The sequence below is a fragment of the Oryza glaberrima genome, chromosome 6 (genome assembly GCF_000147395.1).
Source record: "Oryza glaberrima chromosome 6, OglaRS2, whole genome shotgun sequence".
NCBI lineage: Eukaryota > Viridiplantae > Streptophyta > Magnoliopsida > Poales > Poaceae > Oryza > Oryza glaberrima.
Window position 1 is genome coordinate 4,489,059 of NC_068331.1, and position 22,900 is coordinate 4,511,958.

Here is a 22,900-nt window from a genome sequence, read left to right on the forward strand (position 1 = left end):
TGATCACACAATGACACAAAGTTTTTTAATTCATTGTGCCCACAAATCTTGGCACATACTCCCTCCGTAAAGAAAAACTCAACCACTCCTCCTAGAACAATGAATCATAGTCCAGATTCGTTGTTTTAGGAGAGGTAAAAAAACTTAACCTAGAAAGGGATGTGACCCCTAGCCCCTAGGACAATGAATCTGGACTACCCTTTGTCCAGATTCGTTGCCCTAAGAGGTTGAGTTTTTTAGGACAGAAGGAGTACTGTAAGTAGGCCTTAACTAGTTCAGTGTGCAAGAAACAACTGGTTCTGTATGTAGAGAGATCAGTACCAACTTGTGCAAGAAACATGCCAAATCACAGTGTCCACAAGTTCGTGATTGAACACACTGTAAGTAGGCCTTCTTAATCAGTTCACGTCCCACTAATCCAGGAGCTTGAGGATGATCGGGAGGCCGCACTGCGGTTGCAGCGTGAGGTAGTCGAGCGGCGCGTGCACGTACTCCGGCGACACCTCGAAGGCGAACCGCCGGAGGATCATGGCCAGCGTCGTCTTCGCCTCCATCATCGCGAAGTCCTGCCCGATGCACGACCTCTGCCCCAGCGAGAAGGCCAGCAGCGCGCCGGCGTGCGCCGCCGCCTTGTTCACGCCGCCGTGGAACCGGAGCGGGTCGAACTCGCCGGCGCCCGCGCCCCACACGTCCGCGTCGCGGTGCAGGATCGCCATCGGTATCATCGTCATCGTGCCCTTGGGCACCCGCACGCCGCCGAGCTCCGCGTCCGCCGTCGCCGTCCTCGCCATCAGGCTCACCGGCCCGTACAGCCGCAGCGTCTCGTACAGCACCATCGTCATCTGCGAATAAATTATCGTCAAACGCATGCTGTTCGTCGCCGGCCATCACCGTGCCAGCTTTGAGTTTCGTTGAGCTTTTTACCAGCTTGAGCTTGTTGAGAGCGTCGCCGTTGGGTAGCGCCTCCGTGTCGCCGCCGCCGCATTCACGGAGGACCTCCTCGCGGAGGCGCTGCTGCCACTCGGGGTGCGTGCCGAGGAGGAACATGGCCCAGGTAAGGAGGTGCGAGGTGGTGTCGTGGCCGGCGAAGAAGAAGGTCTTGCACTCGTCGACGATCTCGTCCATGGTCATGCTGTTCTCGCCGCCGCTACCGCAGGCGTCCGTCGCGTTGGCCTCGAGCATCAGGCCGAGGAGGTCGTTGCCGTGTCCGCTGTCCTCCTTGGCGGCGGCGGCCTGGCGCTCGCGTATGATCGCCATGAGCGTGCCTCTCACCTTCTTGGCGAGATGTCGCCGGCGCAGGTTCGTCTTCGTCGGGATGTACTGGCTGCCCGGGAAGCGGGTGCTGTTGATGGCGGAGAAGGCGATGGACTGGAGCTCGCGCTGCGCGACGAACACCTCCTTCCCTTCCCTGTAGCTGCTGCCGAACGCCGTGTGCGAGATCACGTCGGCGGTCAGCTCCTGGAACTGCCCCCCGACCTCCACCTGCACCCGCCGCTCGCCGTCGGCCGCGGCACGCGCCTCCCACTCCCGGATCACCTCCCGCGCGCAATCCGCCATCGTCTTGGCCATCATCTTGAGCTTGTCCATGGCGAACGCCGGGTGCACGACGCGGCGGTGGCGCGCCCAGTCGTCGCCGCCGATGAAGATGAGGCCGTTGCCGATCAGCGCCAGGATGCTCGGCCCGGGCTCCGGCTTGCCGTACAGCCCCGTCCGGTCGGACAGGATCTGCTTCACCATGGCGTAGTCGCCGACGCAGAGCGCGGGCGTGGCGCCGCTCCACGAGACGAACACCTTGCCGTAGCGCGACATCCACGCGCGGTAGTGCGGCATCACGCGCGGGACGATGTCGTGGCAGCGCCGGTCGAGCACGTCGCCGCGCGTCGCGGCGCGCATCGCGTTCGCCTCGCCGTCGCTGCCGACGAAGAGCCGGTACGCCGGCCCGCGGATCCGCTGCCGACCGAACGCCCTCGCCACGGCGTACGGCCTCCACACCAGCTGCACCAGCGCCGTCCACAGCCACGTCAAGACCACCAGAACCACCGCGGCGGCGACGGCGACGCCCGGCGCCGTCGATGACTCAACGGTCGCCATGCTTGGAGCGAGCTAGCTTGTGTTGCGTGATTATGGGAAGTCTATATAATACTCTCTTTCACATTATAAGAAGTTTTAGACATATTCATCTCTTGTCTATAGTCACTAACATCCATATGAATTTAGCTGAAACATATTCATGCATAAATCTATTCAAAAACTTGTATAATGTGAAACAAAGAAAATAATAATTATCAGTCACCAACAATATTTTTAAATAATCAAATTATTTAACATTATCATTATACTTTGCAAGTATCTTTGAAATATATTTTCTGAAATTGATTAAGAAATGACCGCCAAAATTTACTCGTCATTGATAAAAACCGATAAATATTTGTCAATGGTAACACTACAGAGGAGCTTTAGGATACAAATTATTGCTGGGGATGCTCTCTAATATCAATCTCTTGTCACATTGTGTTTGGGGTTTCGTGTATGAGGCCTTACGACAAACGGTGACGCCGAGGCAGCGGATGTGGAGATGTGTATCCTACTGCCTACTGGCGGCCTGTAAGCACAACCACACAAGGCAACATGTTTGTCAAACAAAAATGGTTGGGAAATCACTCTCAGGTACAGTAATGTCGATGAAGTGTGAAGTGCACGATGCTACAAATGACTAAAGTATGAGATCATGCATGATCTATGCATATTAATTTCTGGATAGGGATTACTAAGGGCCCCTTTAAATCATAGGAATGAAAAAACGTAGGATTCTAATTGGAATATAAGTGTAAAACAGAGAATTGCAAAACACAAGAAAAACACAGGAATAACTGTTTGATTGAATCGCAGGAAAAATGTAGGAATCGGATGAGAGATAGACATAAAGAAGTTTCCAAGAGGTTGGAGCTATTGCTAAATTTTCTCTAAAATCTAAATAGGATTGTTCATTCCATAGGAATTTCAAAGGATACGATATGATTCAATCCTTCGTTTTAAATGGCTTCGAAATTTTCCTTTAGTACTTGAAGGACTCAAATATTTCAAAATTTCCATATTTTTTCTCCAAATGAAAAGGCCCTAAATTTTAATTTCTTCTAGAAGAAAAAAGATGCACATGGCCGGCCGCCGGCCGGCCCATATGTTAAATGTTTCTGTCTAGTACTAGGATGACTTAACATTGTCAAAATATACTTTTCTGTTTAATTGTTGGGTGTTTAGTGGCTAGTGACTTTCTTGTCTTCTTGTCTCTATTCTTTCCTACTTAATGGATTAATGGATGAATACATACCCCCCCCCTCTAAACGGTATGGTTATTTAAAAACTTTCATATATAAATCTTTTTAGAATATTGTTTAATATGATGTTTTAACTTTGTGATAGTTAATTTGTTTGTTTATATTCTCGAATAATTATTACAAATTATTTATCTGTTTATCATTTCCATTTCATTCAGCTTAAGAAATAAAACTAGTATGATGCCCCATGTATTTTTGTAGCTAGATCTATTGAAGTTTATATTATTAAATCTATATGGTCATAACTCCTAACTGATTTTTTTTTCTCGTTCAATGGAACAGTCTTGCTATTTGCTAATCGGCTTATTTTCTTTTCTTGGCTGTCAGTCACAAAAACTTGCTCAATATTGGAAAGTGCAGCTTTAGTACAAAAGTACTACCAATTTTAGTTTATTTTGATTTTAATATCCTGCATTAACTAAGATAAATATAAATAGCTACGTTTTCTTTTCCCAAAAACGATGCATGTGCATACACCCTGATCCCTATGGGAACCTTTGATAAGCCGATCCGATATATCTTAAAATTAACAAAATCACCATGGATATCTCGTTGTTAGACCATAATTTATATTTCGGCGGGTAAGATTCAATTCACACCACCTCCCTGCATGAAAAATAGAGCGATCAATTAGCATGTGATTAGTTAAGTATTAGCTTTTAAAAAAATCAATATGATTTTTTAAAGCAACTTTCGTATATTTTTTTTTAAAAAAATGTATCGTTTAGCAATTTGAAAAGTGTGCGTGTGGAAAACGAGGAGAGTGAGTTGGGAACTCAATCAAATGAACTCAAATTTCATGTTATAGCTAGTATATACTCTTTCCAAGTTGCAAACTAAGTCTTTGCTTGCTCAGTATATAACATGATGCAAAACGTAGAAAATTAAAGATGGCGTGATTCATGCCGGGGGTGGCTGAATTCGAACGGGTCTTTTTTTTTTTAATAATAGAATATAGTATCCCGGCCTTTACTCAAAAAAGCCACAACCAATTATTACATAATAGCGTTCGAGAAAATGTGTGAATCTAAAAAAGGAGCACACCATAAAAGAAAACGGATAAACCAAACTAACAATGGGAGAACACATTTATTGTAGTCTATTTGTAAATCTCCATCCATAATTGGTAAAAAGTTGCATAACCGTAGTCTCCAGCTTACGACGTGCAACTTTCAGGAACTCCTTATTTTCATCACACCTTTATAGCTGTGCCCACGTTCGGAGCAAGTGGGTTGCCCTGAAAATGATCTGCATGTAAGAAATTGATGGTGATTTATTAAAAACCATATCATTCCTACTCAGTCAGATCGCCCAACAAATGACAGCAGCTCCAACAAGTATTAGTTTACTCCTTTTCTTATCAACTCCCAAAAGCCAACCATAAAAAATATGTGATATACTAGAAGGGAGATTGAAACCAAAAGAGAATTGAACTGCTCTCCATATGAATTTTGAAAAATGGCAGTCCATAAAGAGATGTTGAATAGTCTTATTCTTCATGCAAAAACAACATCTCAAGCTACCATTCCAATTCCGCTTCGCCAAATTATTCTTAGTTAACACAACCCCTTTAGGCATACCTCATGAAAATCTTAAGTAGCATCTTAAGTTTCCAAATACACTTATTCCTCTTAATATAGCCATTATTCCAAATGCACTTATTCGAACTGGTCTTTTATAATTGATATGTTTCCAGATTGATTTGAATTTGATGTACAACAAATGCTTGAGGGATAAGATAGTGGTACACTGGTACTACCACCTCCTTACAGCTCATCTAAAGAGCAGGAAATAAATTAAATAAAAAACTCAAAACTTATCACTGCCTCGTTTATTCGTGTAAACCTGTGCTTGACTGCGCTTGATTTAGACTGTTAACAAACCAAGTATCGTGTACGTATTTGCTTAATTCTACCCCCGTCCTCAATGTTTGACGTTGGTCAGTACTACAAAATAAGTACATTGAGAGAAGTCATGAGTAGGGATGAAACTGATTCAGATATTTTTCGTCCGTCGTATTATTTTTCAGATTCGGATAGTTTCGGTCAGAATTATTCAAAAATTTTTGCATTCGGAAACGAATTCGGATATTTTTTTCTCGGAAATGAAAACGAAAACAGTAAGGGTACTATCCGTCGGAATCAGAAAACGGTCGGAAATTATCCGGAATTTTTTTCGGATATCCGTAGAAATTGAGCAAATTATATAAAAAAACATGTATATATACATAACTTTTTCATATGGAATCATATGAAGACAAACTTTATATCAACACTGTAGAGCTCGATGAGATATACAACTTTATTATTAACTATTTTATTATTTGAGGTCATTTATGGGTCTAAATATTCATTATAATATACCATATTAATTTTTACGAAATCTCATATCTACAATTCAACGACATCTGATGGAGATGTGTTCCATATCAAAGTTGTAGAGCTCAACGGGATTTACCACTTTGTAATTTATAACATTTGTATTTGAAAGAATTTAAAGTATAATACAAACATTACAAGTTTCGAAAATGTGAAGTAAAATAAATAAAATCTCCAATTTATACAATGGTAAATAAGTTATACATATAGTAAAAGGTCTTGGGAATAGAAAATGATAATCATATTTGCATATGGATCTCTTAGAGGAAGAGCCATGAAAATCGATTTTCACATACGGTTGTGGGACCGTCTATAAAATTGACGATATAAATGTTGGAGATATTGAATTAAAATAATAAGCGATATCTCTTCCTTTATCAAGAAACTCAATTTGAGGGGTTTTTTATATACCAGTAAATATTCGCTACTGTATTCGTTCCGTCTCGTATTCGCTCCGTATCTGTATTCGATAATATTCGATTTCATTTCCGTATCCGAGTTTTCGATTCCGATTCAAAAAAAAAATATGAAAACAAATATGATAAAGCTAGTTTCCGTCCGTTTCCGATCCTTTTTCATCCCTAGTCATGAGGATCCAGCCACTCACTGTAGTATAGACTCATGAGTCATTGTAATACTAACCTACAGGAACCACAAGAGCGTACAACTCCCTCCGTCTTTTAATATAAGGGATTTTGATATTTTGCTTTTACTGTTTGACCACTCGTTTTATTTAAAAAATTTATACAAATATAAAAAACGAAAAGTTGTACTTAAAGTACTTTGAATAATAAAGTAAGTCAAAAAAGTAAATAATAATTCTAAATTTTTTTTAATAAGATGAATGGTCAAACAGTGCAAGCAGAATATTAAAATCCCCTATATTAGGGAATAGAGGGAGTAAAAGGTTGGCTTGGTTTACAACCATTAGTTGCCACAACGAAATCAAAACCATGTCACACTTCGTTACAATAGTGTTTGTTCGATTGTTATGAATATAAATAGCAACATATACGTGCATTGCAACGGGAAGAAGCCAAAGAAATAAATATAATTAGCAATGTACCCGTGTACTTTTTTCTCGAACGCGCAAAAGGATTATTCGTCAATATATTAGAAGATAAGAATATATTATCCGTGTGCTGCAATGGGAAGAAATAAAGGAAAAAGATATAGTATGATTGACAGCGACAAATGGTCGAGTGACAAGTTAGGCATAGGCGTGTAAGTATAGACATGGACATTCAATGACACGTGAAGATGGTGGCATATATGGAATCAGGACCCTCTGACTTTGGGCAAGGAAAGGCACAGTTTTTTTTAGTCTTGTGCTACAGTTAACTTTTGAACTTTCAATTGTATTATAATGAGTTAACTCAAGCATTTGAACGAGCCGAGGTGAGTTCCTTGTAACTTACGTCTGGTTTAGTTTCTAACTTTTTCTTCAAATTTCCAACTTTTCCATTACATCAAAACTTTCCTACACATAAATTTCTAATTTTTCCGTCACAACGTTTCAATTTCAATCAAATTTCTAATTTTGACGTGAACTAAACACACCTTACATGACTCAAACCAAGCTAACTGTTAGCTTCAAAATATTTTACGAGGTAAGCCGAGTTGGAACAAATCAACTGAATATTGGCCGAATGCTGAGTAGCCACTCCAGAAATTTTAGTCATCAGTCAACAAAATCAAGAATTCCTTCCACTCCACAAAATGCCGTGTCAAAACTACAGGGAATTCGATTACAATCAACAAAGTCACAAATTGCATCAACAGCAATGTTAGAGCCATATGATTCTGTATAAACTAGTAGCAACTTTTATGCAAGGAACCTTTTGCCCCCAACCTGCTCGATCCTGCTCCCCTCACCTCATCAATGCTAAGGCAGCTCTGATCACACGGACTTGTAAATCACAGTGTCCACAACAACAATGCCATCTTGGAACAACAAAACTGTATATCTCTGAACAAATGCTACGAGATTTTTCGACGGTCGAGGTGTCAAACGTTTGATCTTCTCGGAGGCATCGGTGATTCACCCGTCCTTGAGCTGAACACCGATCTTGGGTATTGTGAATCGCCCATGAACTCCTGCAAATTTAGTTGCTTTGTTAAGTTGAAAGATTTGTTCGATTTGTTTGAGTAGCTGTGTGTTCAGTCGAATGTTTTTTTTAAAGGTCGTGTTAAATTGAAGGGTAGTTTTATCATCCTTAAGAAGGTACCTATAGGTACCATATTTTCAAGTGTAAAATTTGATACCTCTAGATACTAAGTACTCTCTCCATCCCATAAAAATATAATCTAGTATTAGATGTGACACATCATAGTACTATGAATTTAAACATACCTTTGTCCAGATTCATTGTAATAGAATATGTCACATCATATTCAGATTCGTTTTTTTCTTTTGGACGGAGGGAGTATCTCGGTATAAAAAAAATTAGTGTAAAATTTAGGTACCTCAAAATACTTTCTCAAGAACCTTAAAATTCCTCTGAATTGAAAGAATTTAGGGGAGGAAGAAAGGTTAGTCCAGTTACTGCTGCTTGTGAGCGCGAGGGGGTGCTGAGGAGGGACGAACTGTACAAGCCGCCGCCAACGCCGCCTCTGATGGCGCCGCAGAACTGCATGTTGTCCTCGCCGAGCGCGCGAAGCCGGTTGAGCTCCGGGAGCACGGCGGAGCCGAGGTCGGGCCTGTCCTTGCGGCGGAGCTCGCAGCAGCGGAGCGCCATCTCGGCGAGGCACTGCGCCTCCTCGACGGGCCAGTCGGGGACGGCCGGGTCGAGCATGTCGGCGAGCGCGCCGCGCTCCATGGCGCGGCCGACGTGGTGGGTGAGCCCCATCGGCGGCTTGGCCGTGATGATCTGGAGCAGCATCACGCCCAGCGAGTACACGTCCGACTTGACGCCGAGCATCCCCGTCTGCTGGTACTCCGGGTCGATGTAGCAGAACGTCCCCGCCGTCGACGTCATCCGGTACTGCGTCACGTTGTCGGCGACGTTCGGCGGCACGAGCCGCGCCAGCCCGACGTCGCTGATCTTGCTGACGTAGTTGCGGTCGAGGAGGATGTTGCCGGGCTTGAGGTCGCGGTGCACCAGCGGCTCCGGCTTCGTCTGGTGGAGGAACAGGAGGCCCGTGGCGATCTCCGCGGCGATGCGGAACCGGTGCTGCCACGGGATCACCGGCCCGCCGCCGCCGCCGCCGCCGCCGCGCCGGAACAGGCAGTCGTCGAGGCTGCCGTTCGCCATGTACTCGTACACGAGGCAGCCGTACTCCGGGCAGGCGCCGAGGAGGAGCACCATGTTCGGGTGGCGGATGCAGCTGAGCACCTCCACCTCTTGCTGGAACTGCGACCTCCCCTGCGCCGCGTCGGGGCGGAGCACCTTGATGGCGACCGCCGTGTGGTCGAGGTGGCCCTTGTACACCGGGCCGTAGCCGCCCTCGCCGATCTTGCGCGCGTCGTTGAAACGATCGGTGGCGTGCTCGATCTCCTCGATGCTGTAGCGGCGGTAGCGGATCTCGTGCGACATGCCGCCGCCGCCGCCGCCGCGGTTCTTGCGGTCCTCGGCCTCCTTGAGGAGCTTCTTCTCCGCGGTGATCCGCTTCTGCACCTCGAGCTCGGCGATCCGCTGCGACGCCTCCGCGGCGTCCATGGCGGCCTTCGCCTTGGCCTTCTCCCGCTCGATCAGCGCCATCGCCGACTCCTCCGTCAGCCTCGCGTCGTGCGTCCTCTGCTCCTCCTCCGCCTTCCACCGCTGCAGCTCCATCGCCTTCTGCTTCGCGTTCAGCGCCTCCTTGCACGCCGTGCTGTACATGTCCATGGTCTGCTTCAGCTCCAGCCGAAGCCTCTTCATCTCCGTCTCCACGTCGTCCTGCGCGAAAAGCAATTCGTCGAACACGTCATGAGCAATGATCGAGGTGGTGGCAATGGCGTGATCGAGCTCAGCTCACCATGCCGATGGAGCAGAAGGAGGAGGTGCTGCTCTGGGAGAAGGAGGTGTGGTCGTTGCCGCCGAAGGAGTCTCCGCCCCACGGCGTGCGCGACGTCTCGAAGCTGTGGTCGTAGCTTTCGGCCGAGGCGGCGGACAGGCGCGCCGGGACGGGGTTGTGCTCGACGCTGCGGCGGCCGGAGCTGACGAACGAGATGTCGGCGGAGTCCGGCATGGAGAGGTGGCTGAGGTCGGCGTACGACTTGCGCGTGGCGCCGCCCATCGGGCCGCGCGCGAACGGCGAGCGGATGTAGCTGTCCACCTTGGGCGTCTCCAGGTGGTCGTGGCCCCTCGACGACGACGACCACTTCTGCGGCGAGGGCGCCATCGCCGTCGCCGGCTCGGGCTTCGCCGCGGCGGCCGCCATGTTCTGGATCTGCGACCGGAGCGGCGACACGCGCGGCGCCTGGCGGGTGGAGTTCCGCACCGACGACACCTTCCCCTTGTTGATGACGTACACCGTGCAGAAGTCCGGCGCGCCCTTGGAGATGGTGGTCGGGATGTCGGCCTTGAACCTGAACCCGCCCCTCGCCGTGGCGCCGACGACGAGCTTCTCGATGGCGGCGACCGCGCAGAACTCGGTGATGGACTTGGCCACGTCGTGGTCGTCGAGCAGCACGTCCTTGCACTGGATCTGCACGCACGCACGCACACACCCGCGAGCGCGAAGATGGAAGGATCAGTGTGGCTGCCGCATTTGATCGAACACCTTGAACGCCACTTACGTCTTTGCGCGTGCAGAAGCAGCGGAAAGGGAGGTAGAGATCCCTCATGTGCGGGTCCGTCGGCTGCTTGAAGCCGGAGGCGTCCTCCACTCCACCTGCACCATATCGACAGGATCATAGTACATCAGTTTCCTGATTTCCTCCAAAGAAATGGGAATTTATTAAGGTCCAAATACAAAAGAGAACACTCCAATCAGGGTTCACAAATCCAGTAGAATCCGGTTCGGAACTTTTCGGATCGGGTCGAAAACGCAAACCACTCGATTTTTTGGTGGAGATATAAAAAAGCAAACTGAAATTTAAATTTTTGATAAAAATTTTATGTGGACTTCATTGGTTTTGGTAGGTTTATCAACAGATTATGTGAAATCCAATGATACTGCTCATGAGCAGATTTTGATCTAAAGTCAGAATTTTGAACCCTGGCTTTAATACGGACGTCCGACCAACAGCTAAAGTTCAACATTTAAAACATTTGATCAAGTGAGTTATGAATATTTTTTAAAGAAAAAGATATATCATGAGCCATGAACCAACATACACTAAATAGTTATGATTTTTTTTTGAAAAAAAGTTATTTCAGTATGTAAGTTAAATTCGACCTATGGTTTGGAAAAATTGCAAATTAGGCTCTAAATAGTCATATTAGTATTTTAAAACTTTGTATGAGTCAAATTTAAACTCATATGTTGGTTATATATTTTTCTGATAGAATTCGTGAAGCGATGTATCACGTATCGATTCATCTTGTTAGGTCTTTCTGAAACAAATTTGTGACTATCTTAATGTGATAAAATAAGAAACGAGGAATATCTCCAAAGGAGAAAAAAACTTTCTCAATTCTTCCTTAAAACTAATTGTACTACAAATATATATGTAAGCTATATATATATCTAAGTGACTTGCCTGAGGTGCCTTTGGTGTTGACATGGACGAGCACGATGATCTGGCCCTTTTGGACAAGTGTGTCGATGGCCCACTTGAGGGCGTTCTGGCTGTTCTTGTCCTTGTCGATGCAGACGGCGATGAGCGGGTAGCTGGAGGTGTCCAAGTCTTTGCCGTCGTGATACCTCCCCATGGATCTCTCACTCTCTCTCTCTCTCTCTCTCTCTCTCTCTCTCTCTCTCTCTCTCTCTCTCTCGCTATCCAACCGACTCCTATATCTTCTAAGTGCTCTCTAATGGGGGGAGATTAAAGAAAGATTAGCTAAAATGGATACGCCGGTTTTGTTAGGTTTTCCCAAGCTCCTAGCAATGTTGTTTGTTCAGCTTAATTATACTCTGTCATTGCCTGAAGGGGAGCTGTCATTGCCTGAAGGGGAGGAAGGCAATGACAAGAGGGAGAGAGGGAGAGAGAGAGAGGGGAGAAAGCCAAGACCCAACCTGTTTTGCTCCCTTTTATTGTCCTCTATTATTACGTGTTGCCTATATTTGGATGTGGTGGTGATTAGTCTAGCCATGTGTGTTCATTTGTGCTCGTGGCTAATTTTGTGGGTGAACGATGAATCCGGCCTTCTTGTTTTAGCTTACAAGATAGAAAGAGGGCAATACATGGTGATAAAAGAGGGATCAAACTAATAAATATCAGTCAAAGTAGTCCTTTTCTTTATATCTCATAGGGTCGAAATTGAACTCACGTATTATTCTACATTATCATTTTTTTATATTGTTTGGATAACATACAAGACATGAAAGGAAGAGACATCCCCTCGAGAGAAAAAAAACTATCGCCACATATATCCTTATCTGTTTGAAGAAATTTCTAAGCATGAGGAACATTTTCTTGCGGCATGTGCTTGCACGTACTGCTATGGATGGTCGTGCAAGATAAGGTCCCAACTCCCAATAGTATGAAATTATTAGGGTTTATCAACTGGTCATTTTGTTCTTCTATTATCTGTCAGTTTTTGGACAGTTTAAATTGTTTTAAACTTCATACATAAGCAATTTTAATGCTGCCACTCGCGTTGTTGAGCATGAAACGTACGCGGCTCTGCCACTCTTAGCACCACCTCCATCCTCACGATGACGAGCCCCACCAGTCACAACCTTTTTTAGTTTTCCCTCTTATCTTTCTTCATGATGTTATCGTCACCTATGTGGCTATGTTCAAACTCCGAAGCTTTATCCCCGACCAACCTCTCCTTCCTAGTCTTCGATTGAGCGAGACGCCAGATCCACCGATGTTGCCCATCATCTCCTAACCACATGGCCGCTCTTGTTCCAGCAACCTCCGTTGGCGTTGATGCCACCTCGCGCCCACCCATTTCCACCACATGGCCCTCCATCTAAAGCTGCTCTCATCTCTCTCTACTCCCCTCCTAACATTCATTAGCCCAAAACCAAATCCCGCGAAGCTTACTAAGGTTTGCATGCTACCGGCGTTGTGGGCTCTCTGAGGAAGCCATCCTATCATCGTTGGCTACTCCTAGAATTAGGAAGGAGTTAGGTCCCCTATCCCATCCAGGGTCATCAATGAGAAGAAAGAGGAGACACCAGAAAGAAAAATGAAGGAGGTCAAAGCTGAAAGATATGTCGGAGGAGGGCTGATCGTCGCCTCACTGGATTGAAGGGAGAGAATATTGAACCTCAGTTGTCGGCATGTCCATAAGGAGGAGGTTAAGGTTGGTTGTCATGTTGGAAGAGTTCTAATTGCCGCCTCGCTGGATTGAAGGAAGTTGTTTGTGCGTCGCTTTACTGGCGAGGAGGTCAAAGCGGGAGCAATACATGAGTACTCGCAGTTGTCGCATCCAACTAGAGGGAGTGCCAAAGAGGGATATCAAGGTCATCCGGCATAGCTACGTATGGGAGGTAATCAATTGCGTCAGTATCTCAGGAGCTATAAGGAGGACTCCACATACGCCACTACCTTTAATGGGAGCTATAACAATATTGATTGTTTTTGTAACATAGGTTTTATGGAGGAAAACAAGGCATATGGGTTATTAATGGGTCCTGGACTAAAGATCAAGGTGAATGTTGTTTCTTGTCACTTCGGGGTGGTTGCCGAGTCATTCACGAGTCACTTTCCTCCCCCGCCCCCACCCGTGAAAATAGTTATGGCCTTGCCCTGGCAAATACGCGGGGTAAAATTTCTACTCTGCCCTTGTCACCATAGGGTACCCGCCGGGTCCCTACCCCTAACGAGGAAATTACACCCCCTAGTTAGTCCTCCATACCATCCTGCTCATCTCTCACACTCATTCAGCTGGAGGTTAAAAACAATTACTTGGTTGTTCGATTTAAAACCAACGGAATTCATTCAGTCAACTGAGATTGGGGAAAGGGAAAACATGAATCGACTGATGTACAACAGTACGGTACATGCAAAAAAGCGAGCAGAAGGCAAAATCACTACGAGAAAAATAGGCAGCCGAGGACGAGTATAACTGCACGAGCTATGTACATGTACCTTTGGCTCTAATATTATATTGAGTTGCATGCATCAGTCAAGTCGATCTAAAAGCTTAAGTTGGGCCGAGTTTAGTTCCAAACTATTTCTTCAAACTTCCAACTTTTCCATCACATCAAAACTTTCGTATACACACAAACTTCCAACTTTTCTGTCACATTGTTTCAATTTCAACTAAACTTTCAATTTTGATGTGAACTAAACACACCCTTGATGAGGGAAGATGGATAACTGACTTTGGGCCAGTTTGGTTCATGGCCTATGTTGGGCTTACCAATTTATGGGTCAAGTAAACAATACAAACAAAAGTTTGGTTTGGATCCAAATATCGGCCAGCCTGAGGAGAAAGAATCGGCCACGCCATCGACAGGAGCCGAATCGCGGGCGTGAAATTTGAACTCCCGCGCGCGCGGCCACACATCGACCATATGTATTCTACGCTGCACACAAAAATATAAGAAGATAAGCTCTAGAGTTCCCAGTTCCCATTTGTCCTCTGTTTTTTGACGCCCTTCATCTTCTCCATCCAATAACCACATCTCCTCCAAATCTTGACCAAGAAAACCCAAGAAGATCCTCATCTGGTCATACACACTCATCTTCTAAACCAACCGAAACAAATAATAGCTCAAATGGGGTAGAGATTTGGGGCTACATCTGGGAGGGATGGGGGCGAGTTGAAACTTGAAAGGGGAGTGACTGCTCAGGAGAAGAACAGGACGAGTACGTGTGTTGTGATTCCAGCAGTAGCTGTACTGACTCCGGCGTGCTCAGTTGCTGTGAAAAACACCATCGATTGCTACAGGAAAAGGTAATCAACTGATGCTCCATCCGTACAATGCTTGTTCATTTGTGCTACTAATGTAGTTATTTATAGTCTGCCATTACCATCTTAACTAGTAGCAATAAAAAACAGTAGGTTGAATAAATCTTACTGTCTTAGTGTTGATTTCTTTGCCCAAAAAAATATACAGGTGTCCATTTACACCTCAGTAATGTTATTTTTAGTCGACAAATCTACATGTTGGCTGGGCACAATATTTATTTAGTAAATTAATTTGTTTTTCACTGAACCGACACATTTCCTTAAGTAATTTGAAGCTGCGTATGTAATCTCATCCAGATGGAGAACACTCGACAACAATATATGCATCACTTCTTGCTAAGGAAGAAGGCTGTAGTGGTACTTTGTCTTTTGATCATCATATGGTTGAGGAACAAATATCGTAGGAGGAGTAGTCGCAAAGGGGTAAAATATGGGCCCCTAGTCCACAGGGATGTATGGAGAACAAGTGAACTAATCAGGCTGATCAACATTTCAGATAGGACGTGCACTCAACAATTAAGAATGTCCCGTGCAGTATTCTACAAGCTTTGTGCTCGTCTTAGGAACAGGGGACTACTAGTTGACACCTTTCATGTTTCAGTAGAGGAGCAAGTGGCAATGTTTCTGAAAAAGGTTGGACAACACCATTCTGTTTCATGTGTTGGATTCTCATTTTGGCGATTCGGTGAGACTGTGAGTAGATATTTTCGTATTGTGCTGCGAGCCATGTGCGAGATAGCTCGAGAACTCATTTACATCAGGTCTACCAATACACATAGTAAGATCACCAGCAAGCAAAACAAATTTTATCCATATTTCAAGGTAATTCTAAACACCAAGCCATAACAATGCATATTACAATACATTTTGTTTATTTTAACTCTAATGTTTCACTTTGATATGTACATAGGACTGTATAGGAGCACTAGATGGTACACACATCAGGGCAAGTGTGCCAGCCAAGAAGGTGGATAGGTTTAGAGGCCGCAAACCATACCCCACACAGAATGTATTAGTTGCTGTTGACTTTGACCTTAGGTTCATATATATCCTAGCAGGTTGGGAGGGGTCAGCTCATGATTCCCTTGTGTTGCAAGATGCACTGTCTCGACCAAATGGCCTTAAAATACCTGAAGGTAATTAAACATTTCAAAGAATTCATGATTAGCCTTGCTATTAGTTGACGTTAGGCTCTATGACATGTTTGTAGGGAAGTTCTTTTTGGCTGATGCTGGGTATGCTGCTAGGCCGGGTATATTGCCGCCTTATCGTCGTGTTCGGTACCACCTAAAAGAGTTCCGTGGCCCTCAAGGGCCACATGGACCTCAAGGCCCAAAATGCCCTAAAGAGCTTTTCAACTATCGTCCTTCTTCACTTCGGACTACGATTGAACGAGCTTTTGGTGCTTTGAAGAATCGTTTCAAGATTCTTATGAATAAGCCATTCATACCACTGAAAGCCCAATCAATGGTGGTTATTGCTTGTTGTGCTCTTCATAATTGGATACTTGAGAATGGGTCTGATGGATTTGTCAACGATGAGAAGACGTGGTACGCTCGCCTACCAAGGAGCAGCAACCGTGTCTCTGACCAAGGGGATGATGTACGTGAGTGGGCAGCCAAGCGTGATAACATCGCTCAGCAGATGTGGAATGACAGACACAATGCGGATGTTCATGATGTTTTGACTAGTGAATGAATTACTAGTCCCATAGACTATTAATGATATTATATTTTGTAATAGTTGTGAGGATTGTATGTTGTATTAATACTATTGTATCAGACATTATCATATTAATATATTTATGTTTCTTCCAATCATCTTATTACTTCATTAACTGACTATCATCTGTTCATATGCAATATTAACTTATAATTTTTTCACTGTATGTAGTATGGGAAAGCGTACAGAAGGTACTAGCGAGGAAGGTGGCTCTCGTGAGAAGTATATCAGTTGGAGTGATGATGCTACTCAGTTCATGCTTGAGTGGTATATAGAGCTCCGCAAAGACAAACCTAGTACCTTCAAGTGGAAGAAACAACACCACCAGCAATGTGCTATAGCTTTAAAAGACAAGTTTGGGATTAGAGTCACCAAAAGCCAAGTCCACAGGCACTTAAGGCTATGCAAGGAAAAATGGAGTTGGATTTGTGCAGCTTTAGGGAAAAGTGGCTATGGTTTTGATGCAGCATCATGCAAATTTAACATTGACCCATCTGAGAAGGATTCAAACAAACTTGGTGTAAGCTATATTATTGTGCAATAATTTCTGAGTTATAATTCATACAAGAATGTGCTAAATTTGTTTATTTCTAACTATGTTTCTTCTCATGGCAGACAACTAAATATAACTACTTGACTAAGCCTATCAAATTCTTTCACCTCTTTGAAGAATTATTTGTTGGTTGTTCAAAAGCTGATGGTTCACTAGCAATTGACCGGTTCAATGCAAATGGTAGCAGTGATAGTGATGGCAGTGGTAGCATCAAGGAGTTGGAAGAGTACATATTTGCATTGGAAGATGGTGGCCATGATTCTGACACGATAGCTCGCAATAGTCCTACTACTGATGGCACTTATTCAGGGCATAAGCGTAGATCTGTGAAATCACCTACCAAGAAGACTCTGAAGCATAAAACAAGCCACAAGGAAGAAGAACAAGATGAGCTGGCAGGTAGTATCCTTAAGCTTGCTAACAAACTTGCATCAGTTGAACAATCCATTGTAGGAGATCCTAATGCAAGTATTTGGAGGCGCATAGAAGATCTCACCATCCCAGCAAGTGACAAAATTGAACTTGCAACCTTTCTTGCCAAGCCTGAACAAGAAATCTTTCGTTCGTATCTGCGAGTTGCAAGTGATGCAAGTTTCCAAGCTTGGGTTATAGATTACTTTGAGCGCAAATGTGCTTGCAATGGTGGCAATGGGTGCACTATGTGAATCATGTGTCAGGTGGTGACATTTTGGTTAGGGAGCAATGTATTTTGATAAAACCCATGATGCTATATATATGTGATGTATGCTGGCACTATCATGCAGGGGATGGTAGTGTGGGGTATCTAGTAGGGACAGTGCAAACCCTCGTGATGTATATATGTCACTGCTATGTAGTAGGTACTTGTGGTGTGACACATATGAAGTAGGGATTAATGCCAACCCGAATGCTGTAATATATAATGTGCTATGGCTACACTACTATGCAGCTTTCAATTCTGTTTTCTGTCATATTGTATCTCAAGGCTTTCAACACACAGCAACGTAGCCATTTTGGCCACAAATGCAAGTACATACCTAGGCTTTCACTTACATAGTAAAGTTTGTATTTTTTTTGGCTGCTATTTTCAAACTTTTGCAATACGACCATCCACAATAGGATGGCATTTGACGGCATAGCCATTTGATGGCACCAAACCAAACCTGGTTTAGCCAAAAATTGGCAAGGTTAGTTTTGGCCTTTAACCAAACACAATTTGGCCTTTCCAAATATTGGCCATGCCAAATTGTGCCTTTGGCCAACTTTTGGTAAGGCTTGTTTTGGCCTCGAACCAAACTTGCTCTTTATATTGCAACACAAAATCACTGCTAGAGAAAAAGGGCAGCCGAGAACGAGCACGGCTGCACGAGCTATGTCTTGCCTAAAATTCGTACGTGTGTACATCCTACTCGCCAAGTCGACCAATAATGACGCTGTTTAGATCTTTTAAAATGGCAAAAGTTTTGCTATTTTGTAGCACTTTTTGTCATTTTGGATCTAAACACTACTAGCAAAAGTTGGCAGTTTGGCATTTGGCATTTGCTAATCCATAGTAGCAAATTGTGCCAAAAAGTGCTTTGGGACCACTCCCTCTCTCTTTCTCTCTCTCACTTTAGTGCTAGAATGGCAAAACTTTAACATGCATCTAAACACCAATTAGTACTTTTACAATTGTAAAACTTTTGCCACTAAAACTTTTACCATTTGCTATTTCAAATGAATCTAAACAGGCCCAATGTCACAATTTCCAGGCCCAACCCGCCCAATCATATCTACCCACCCACGCGCCGCGCCGATGCAACTACTCCCCCCCACGTGCCCAGCGCCACCGCCGTATAAATTCCGCGTCCCCCGCAACCCCAGCCCGCACACCCGCCGCCACACACACACGCACTCCGGCGATGGCGCACGTCGCCGTGGTCACCTTCCCCTTCAGCTCCCACGCCGCCGTGCTCTTCTCCTTCGCGCGGGCGCTCGCGGCCGCCTCGCCCGCGTCCACCTTCTCCTTCCTCTCCACCGCCGCCTCCTTCGCGCACCTGCGGAAGACCGCCGCGGCGGGGGACCTCCTCCCGGGGAACATGAGGTTCGTGGAGGTCGCCGACGGGGCGCCGCCGCCTGACGCGCCGCCGCCGCGGCGGATGGCGGTGTTCATGGAGGCCGCGGAGGCCGGCGGGGTCGTGGAGGCTGGGCTCGAGGCGGCGCGCGCCGCGGCGGGGGGTGTCGCGGTGAGCTGCGTGGTCGGGGACGCGTTCGTGTGGATGGCGGCGGACGCGGCGGCGAAGGTTGGGGCCAGGTGGGTGCCGGTGTGGACGGGCGCGTCCAGCGCGCTCGTCGCGCACCTCCGCACCGACGCGCTCCGCGACGACGTCGGCGACGAGGGTACGCGCATTTCTCGCCGGAGTTGGGTGTGGGTTTTTTTTTGCGATTGAGTTGATGTGACTTCACGTCCAGCCGCGAGCCGCGCCGACGAGCTGCTCACCTCGCATCCCGGCCTCGAGAGCTACCGGATCCGCGACCTCCCCGACGGCGTCGTCTCGGGCGACCTCAACTACGTCATCAACCTCCTGCTACACCGCATGGCGCAGCGCTTGCCGCGCGCCGCCACGGCCGTCGCGCTCAACACCTTCCCGGGACTCGACCCACCCACCGTCACCGCCGCCCTCACCGCCGTCCTCCCGACCTGCCTCCCGCTCGGCCCCTACCACCTCCTCGCCACCGCGCCAGCCAACGACGACGACCCCAACGGCTGCCTCGCCTGGCTCGACCGCCACGCGCCGCGCACCGTCGCGTACGTCAGCTTCGGCACCGTCGCGTCGCCGCGCCCGGACGAGCTGCGCGAGCTCGCCGCGGGGCTCGAGGCCAGCGGCGCGCCGTTCCTCTGGTCCCTGAGGGAGGACTCATGGCCGCTGCTCCCGCCTGGCTTCCTGGAGCGCACCAAGCAGCACGCCGCGGCGGGGCTCGTCGTCCCGTGGGCGCCGCAGGTGGGCGTGCTGCGCCACGCGTCGGTGGGCGCGTTCGTGACGCACGCCGGGTGGGCGTCGGTGATGGAGGGCGCGTCGAGCGGCGTGCCCATGGCGTGCCGCCCCTTCTTCGGCGACCAGAGGACGAACGCGCGGTCGGTGTCCCACGTGTGGGGGTTCGGGACGGCGTTCGACGGAGCGATGACGCGCGGCGGCGTGGCCACGGCGGTGGCGTCGCTCGTCGGCGGGGAGGACGGGCGCCGGATGAGGGCGCGGGCGCAGGAGTTGCAGGCGAAGGTGGCGTCGGCGTTCGTCGAGCCCGACGGAAGCTGCAGGAAGAACTTCGCCAAGTTCGTCGAGATAATCTGTGCATCCTGAATTCGTGATCTTTGATGGTGTGCCTTGAAAAACTGTACTGTTTGTTAATTAATTTGCTTTTAATTCTTGGTGAGATTTCGGTGTTCTGTTGTACTGGTGATATTATTACGGAGTTCAAGGCTCATATAGCAACTATATTGCTCTTTCTAGTTGGCAAAATTTGCTATAGGACATGCAAAAAAGGCGTAATTAGTTGAGGGACACCGAGAAAACGTGAAACTGCTCGAGGACACTATAAAATATGTGAAATTTGCCATAGGACACCGAACGTATTATTTTATTATTTTCCGATTGAAAGTGGCGAGTATTTTTACAAAATGACAAGATTGCCCCTAATGGCAAGTATATTTTCTTCTTGTTGTTGTTGGTCTCTACCATGGCAGCTTCAGTAGTGAGGCGATGTGAGCAGAGGATATCGTTGAGGGAGGCGAGGCGCGCGGCGAGCTCGGCGGCCTGGGTGTGGAGGACGGCATTCTCGGCGTCGACAGCGAGGAGGCCCTGGGTGGTGAGGTTGAGCGCGGCGGCGACGTGCGCGTTGTCGCGGCGGAGGTGTGCCACCTGTGAGGTGAGGTCATCGAGGTGGCTCTGCTTCCGCATCCACAACCGCCGCACCGGCCACCGCTGACGACACCCCCCCTCCCTCCCCGCCACCGCCGACACCGTGCTCCCCCCTCTCCCGCTTGAGGAAGCCATTAAGAACCAACCAACCGATGGGGAGGTGGACGGGCACGGCGTCACCGCCAAACGCTCGGCACCGCCGCATGGCACCTAGCTGTGCACGCTGCCGCCCACCTTCCGCCCTTGCGCGCCCCGTGAGAGAGATAGAGAAAGAGAGTGAAGAGAGAGAGAGAGGAAGAGGGAAAGGGGATGCGCCTAGCCACCGCACGCCGGTGCTTCCCCCTGTCGACCGCCCACGTCGCGCCGACCTCGCCGCATCGCGTGTTCCCGGTGAAGTCAACGGGAAGGGGAAAGAAGGAAAGAGAAGGGGCAATCCGGACATTTAGAAAAGTATCTCACCTCTTTTGACCCGGAAATAATAAAATAATACGACCAGTGTCCTATGGCCAATTACACAATTTTTGCAGTGCCCTCGGGCAGTTTCACGTTTTCTCGGTGTCCCCAGCTAATTACGCGTTTTTTGCGTGTCTGTAGCAAATTTTGCCTTTCTAATTACATCACCAAACTATTACCTCGGGTTGTCACCGTTTAAATAGTCACTCTCTATTTGTTATTATTGTGTCTGTTACTCCCTATAAATTTGGAGAAATATCTTGTGAAAACAATTTAAATGTTTGAAAACTCGTAAAATGCATACCCCAAAAGTTTTATAATTTCATGAAATGTGTAGATATGAAATACAATAATGCTTTAACTCGTATGTCCGGCGATAAAAATCGGACGCTGACCTAGTGTGTCCCGGTCCCACATAACTGCTCTCTCATCTTCTTTATCCAGCTAACTTTATCCTCATTTCCAACCATTCGTTTTCCTCTCTTCTCTCCCCATGCCTGTGCTAGCAAGCGACGAGGAAGTGGCGATGCCGGAGCAGAGGAGCGCGGCGGTGGTGCCGGTGCCGCCCGACCGACGCGGGTTCATCCCCCTCGCCGACTGGATCCGCGACCTCGGCGCCGCGTTCCCGCGCATCAACCTCGACAGCCTCGTTCCCCCCGGCGCCGCAGCCGCATCCGCTGGTGGTGAGGGAGGAGCGGCCGTCGCCGTCGCTGGTGGCGGGGCTGGCTGTGGAGGAGGCTAGGGAGGAGCGGCCGTCGCCGTCGCTGGTGGCGGGGCTGACGGTGGAGGAGCCGAGGAAGGTGTTGCGGGCGACACAGATGGAGACAGCGCGGGCGAGGCGTCGGGCACGGGCACCGTGCCATATGCCGAGTTCCTCCGGCTCTGCTGTGACGCCTCCGGCGCGGAGTCCGGCGCCTCCATCACGTGTGCGCTCGACGAGTCCGGATCCGTCATCGTGCTCGGCAAGACCGTCTTCCTCAGGCCCGAGATGGTCTGAAGGATTGTTGCACACCACATATTCTTTTGTTGCACAGTGTTCTTGTGATGTTGCAATCTGTCTTTTCTAAATGTTTCTTAAATCAGTACTGGATGTTGCATTTGATTTCTCTGGATGTTGCATTTGATTTCTTTGGATGTTGCACATAATGTGTTTTGCTGTTGCAGTCAGTGTTCTTGAGTGTTGCATTCGATTGAAACATTTTCGATAAAGCGGTGAAACATTCTTCAGTGAAAGATAAAATATCAAGAAACAATTCATGTTGAAACATTTTCTTTTTAGCAACGAAACATGGCAACATTTTTCAACATATAATGCAACATCGTTCGAAGATTTGCAAATAGTCACTCTCTATTTGTTATTATTGTGTCTGTTATTCCCTATAAATTTGGAGAAATATCTCGTGAAAACAATTTAAATGTTTGAAAACTCGTAAAAATCATACCCAAAACTTTTATAATTTCATAAAATGCGTAGATATGAAATACATTCTTATCAAATCTTTAAGTCCAAACTCAACCTCATTTGAAGGAAACAAAAATGACAAATGTCAGGTGAACAAATACTAAAATCTGAAATTTAATTTGTTACTATTCACCTGACTTAGTATGATATAAACTGACGAGTAGA

At 47.0% G+C, this 22,900-nt stretch overlaps 4 protein-coding genes across 5 annotated transcripts; 2 read left to right on the top strand and 2 right to left on the bottom strand.

Annotated features, from left to right (window-relative positions):
• LOC127775898 (cytochrome P450 709B2-like) lies at window positions 1-2,188 on the bottom strand. Its single transcript, XM_052302211.1, has 2 exons — window positions 925-2,188; window positions 1-842 (listed from the first exon to the last, which is right to left on the bottom strand). Exons 1-2 carry the CDS (start codon window positions 2,089-2,091, stop codon window positions 414-416), a joined length of 1,596 nt encoding a protein of 531 aa, XP_052158171.1. The 5' UTR covers window positions 2,092-2,188; the 3' UTR covers window positions 1-413.
• Window positions 2,189-7,181: 4,993 nt separating this feature from the next.
• Window positions 7,182-11,801, bottom strand: LOC127775392 (U-box domain-containing protein 52-like). 2 transcript variants are annotated; one of them, XM_052301619.1, is made up of 5 exons: window positions 11,340-11,801; window positions 10,434-10,528; window positions 9,671-10,342; window positions 8,260-9,591; window positions 7,182-7,810 (listed from the first exon to the last, which is right to left on the bottom strand). In XM_052301619.1, the coding sequence occupies exons 1-5, from the start codon at window positions 11,509-11,511 to the stop codon at window positions 7,721-7,723; spliced, it is 2,361 nt and encodes a 786-aa protein (XP_052157579.1). In that variant the 5' UTR covers window positions 11,512-11,801; the 3' UTR covers window positions 7,182-7,720. The 2 variants fall into 2 exon arrangements, with proteins under 2 accessions (XP_052157579.1, XP_052157578.1); XM_052301618.1 differs by lacking the exon at window positions 7,182-7,810 and having other exon boundaries at window positions 7,818-9,591; window positions 9,671-10,528.
• A 4,763-nt stretch (window positions 11,802-16,564) lies between these two features.
• Window positions 16,565-17,673, top strand: LOC127775461 (uncharacterized). Its single transcript, XM_052301708.1, has 2 exons — window positions 16,565-16,912; window positions 17,008-17,673. Exons 1-2 carry the CDS (start codon window positions 16,565-16,567, stop codon window positions 17,608-17,610), a joined length of 951 nt encoding a protein of 316 aa, XP_052157668.1. The 3' UTR covers window positions 17,611-17,673.
• A 1,042-nt stretch (window positions 17,674-18,715) lies between these two features.
• On the top strand, window positions 18,716-20,611 carry LOC127775982 (anthocyanidin 3-O-glucosyltransferase-like). Its single transcript, XM_052302296.1, has 2 exons — window positions 18,716-19,303; window positions 19,376-20,611. Exons 1-2 carry the CDS (start codon window positions 18,826-18,828, stop codon window positions 20,260-20,262), a joined length of 1,365 nt encoding a protein of 454 aa, XP_052158256.1. The 5' UTR covers window positions 18,716-18,825; the 3' UTR covers window positions 20,263-20,611.
• The last annotated feature ends 2,289 nt before the right edge of the window (window positions 20,612-22,900 follow it).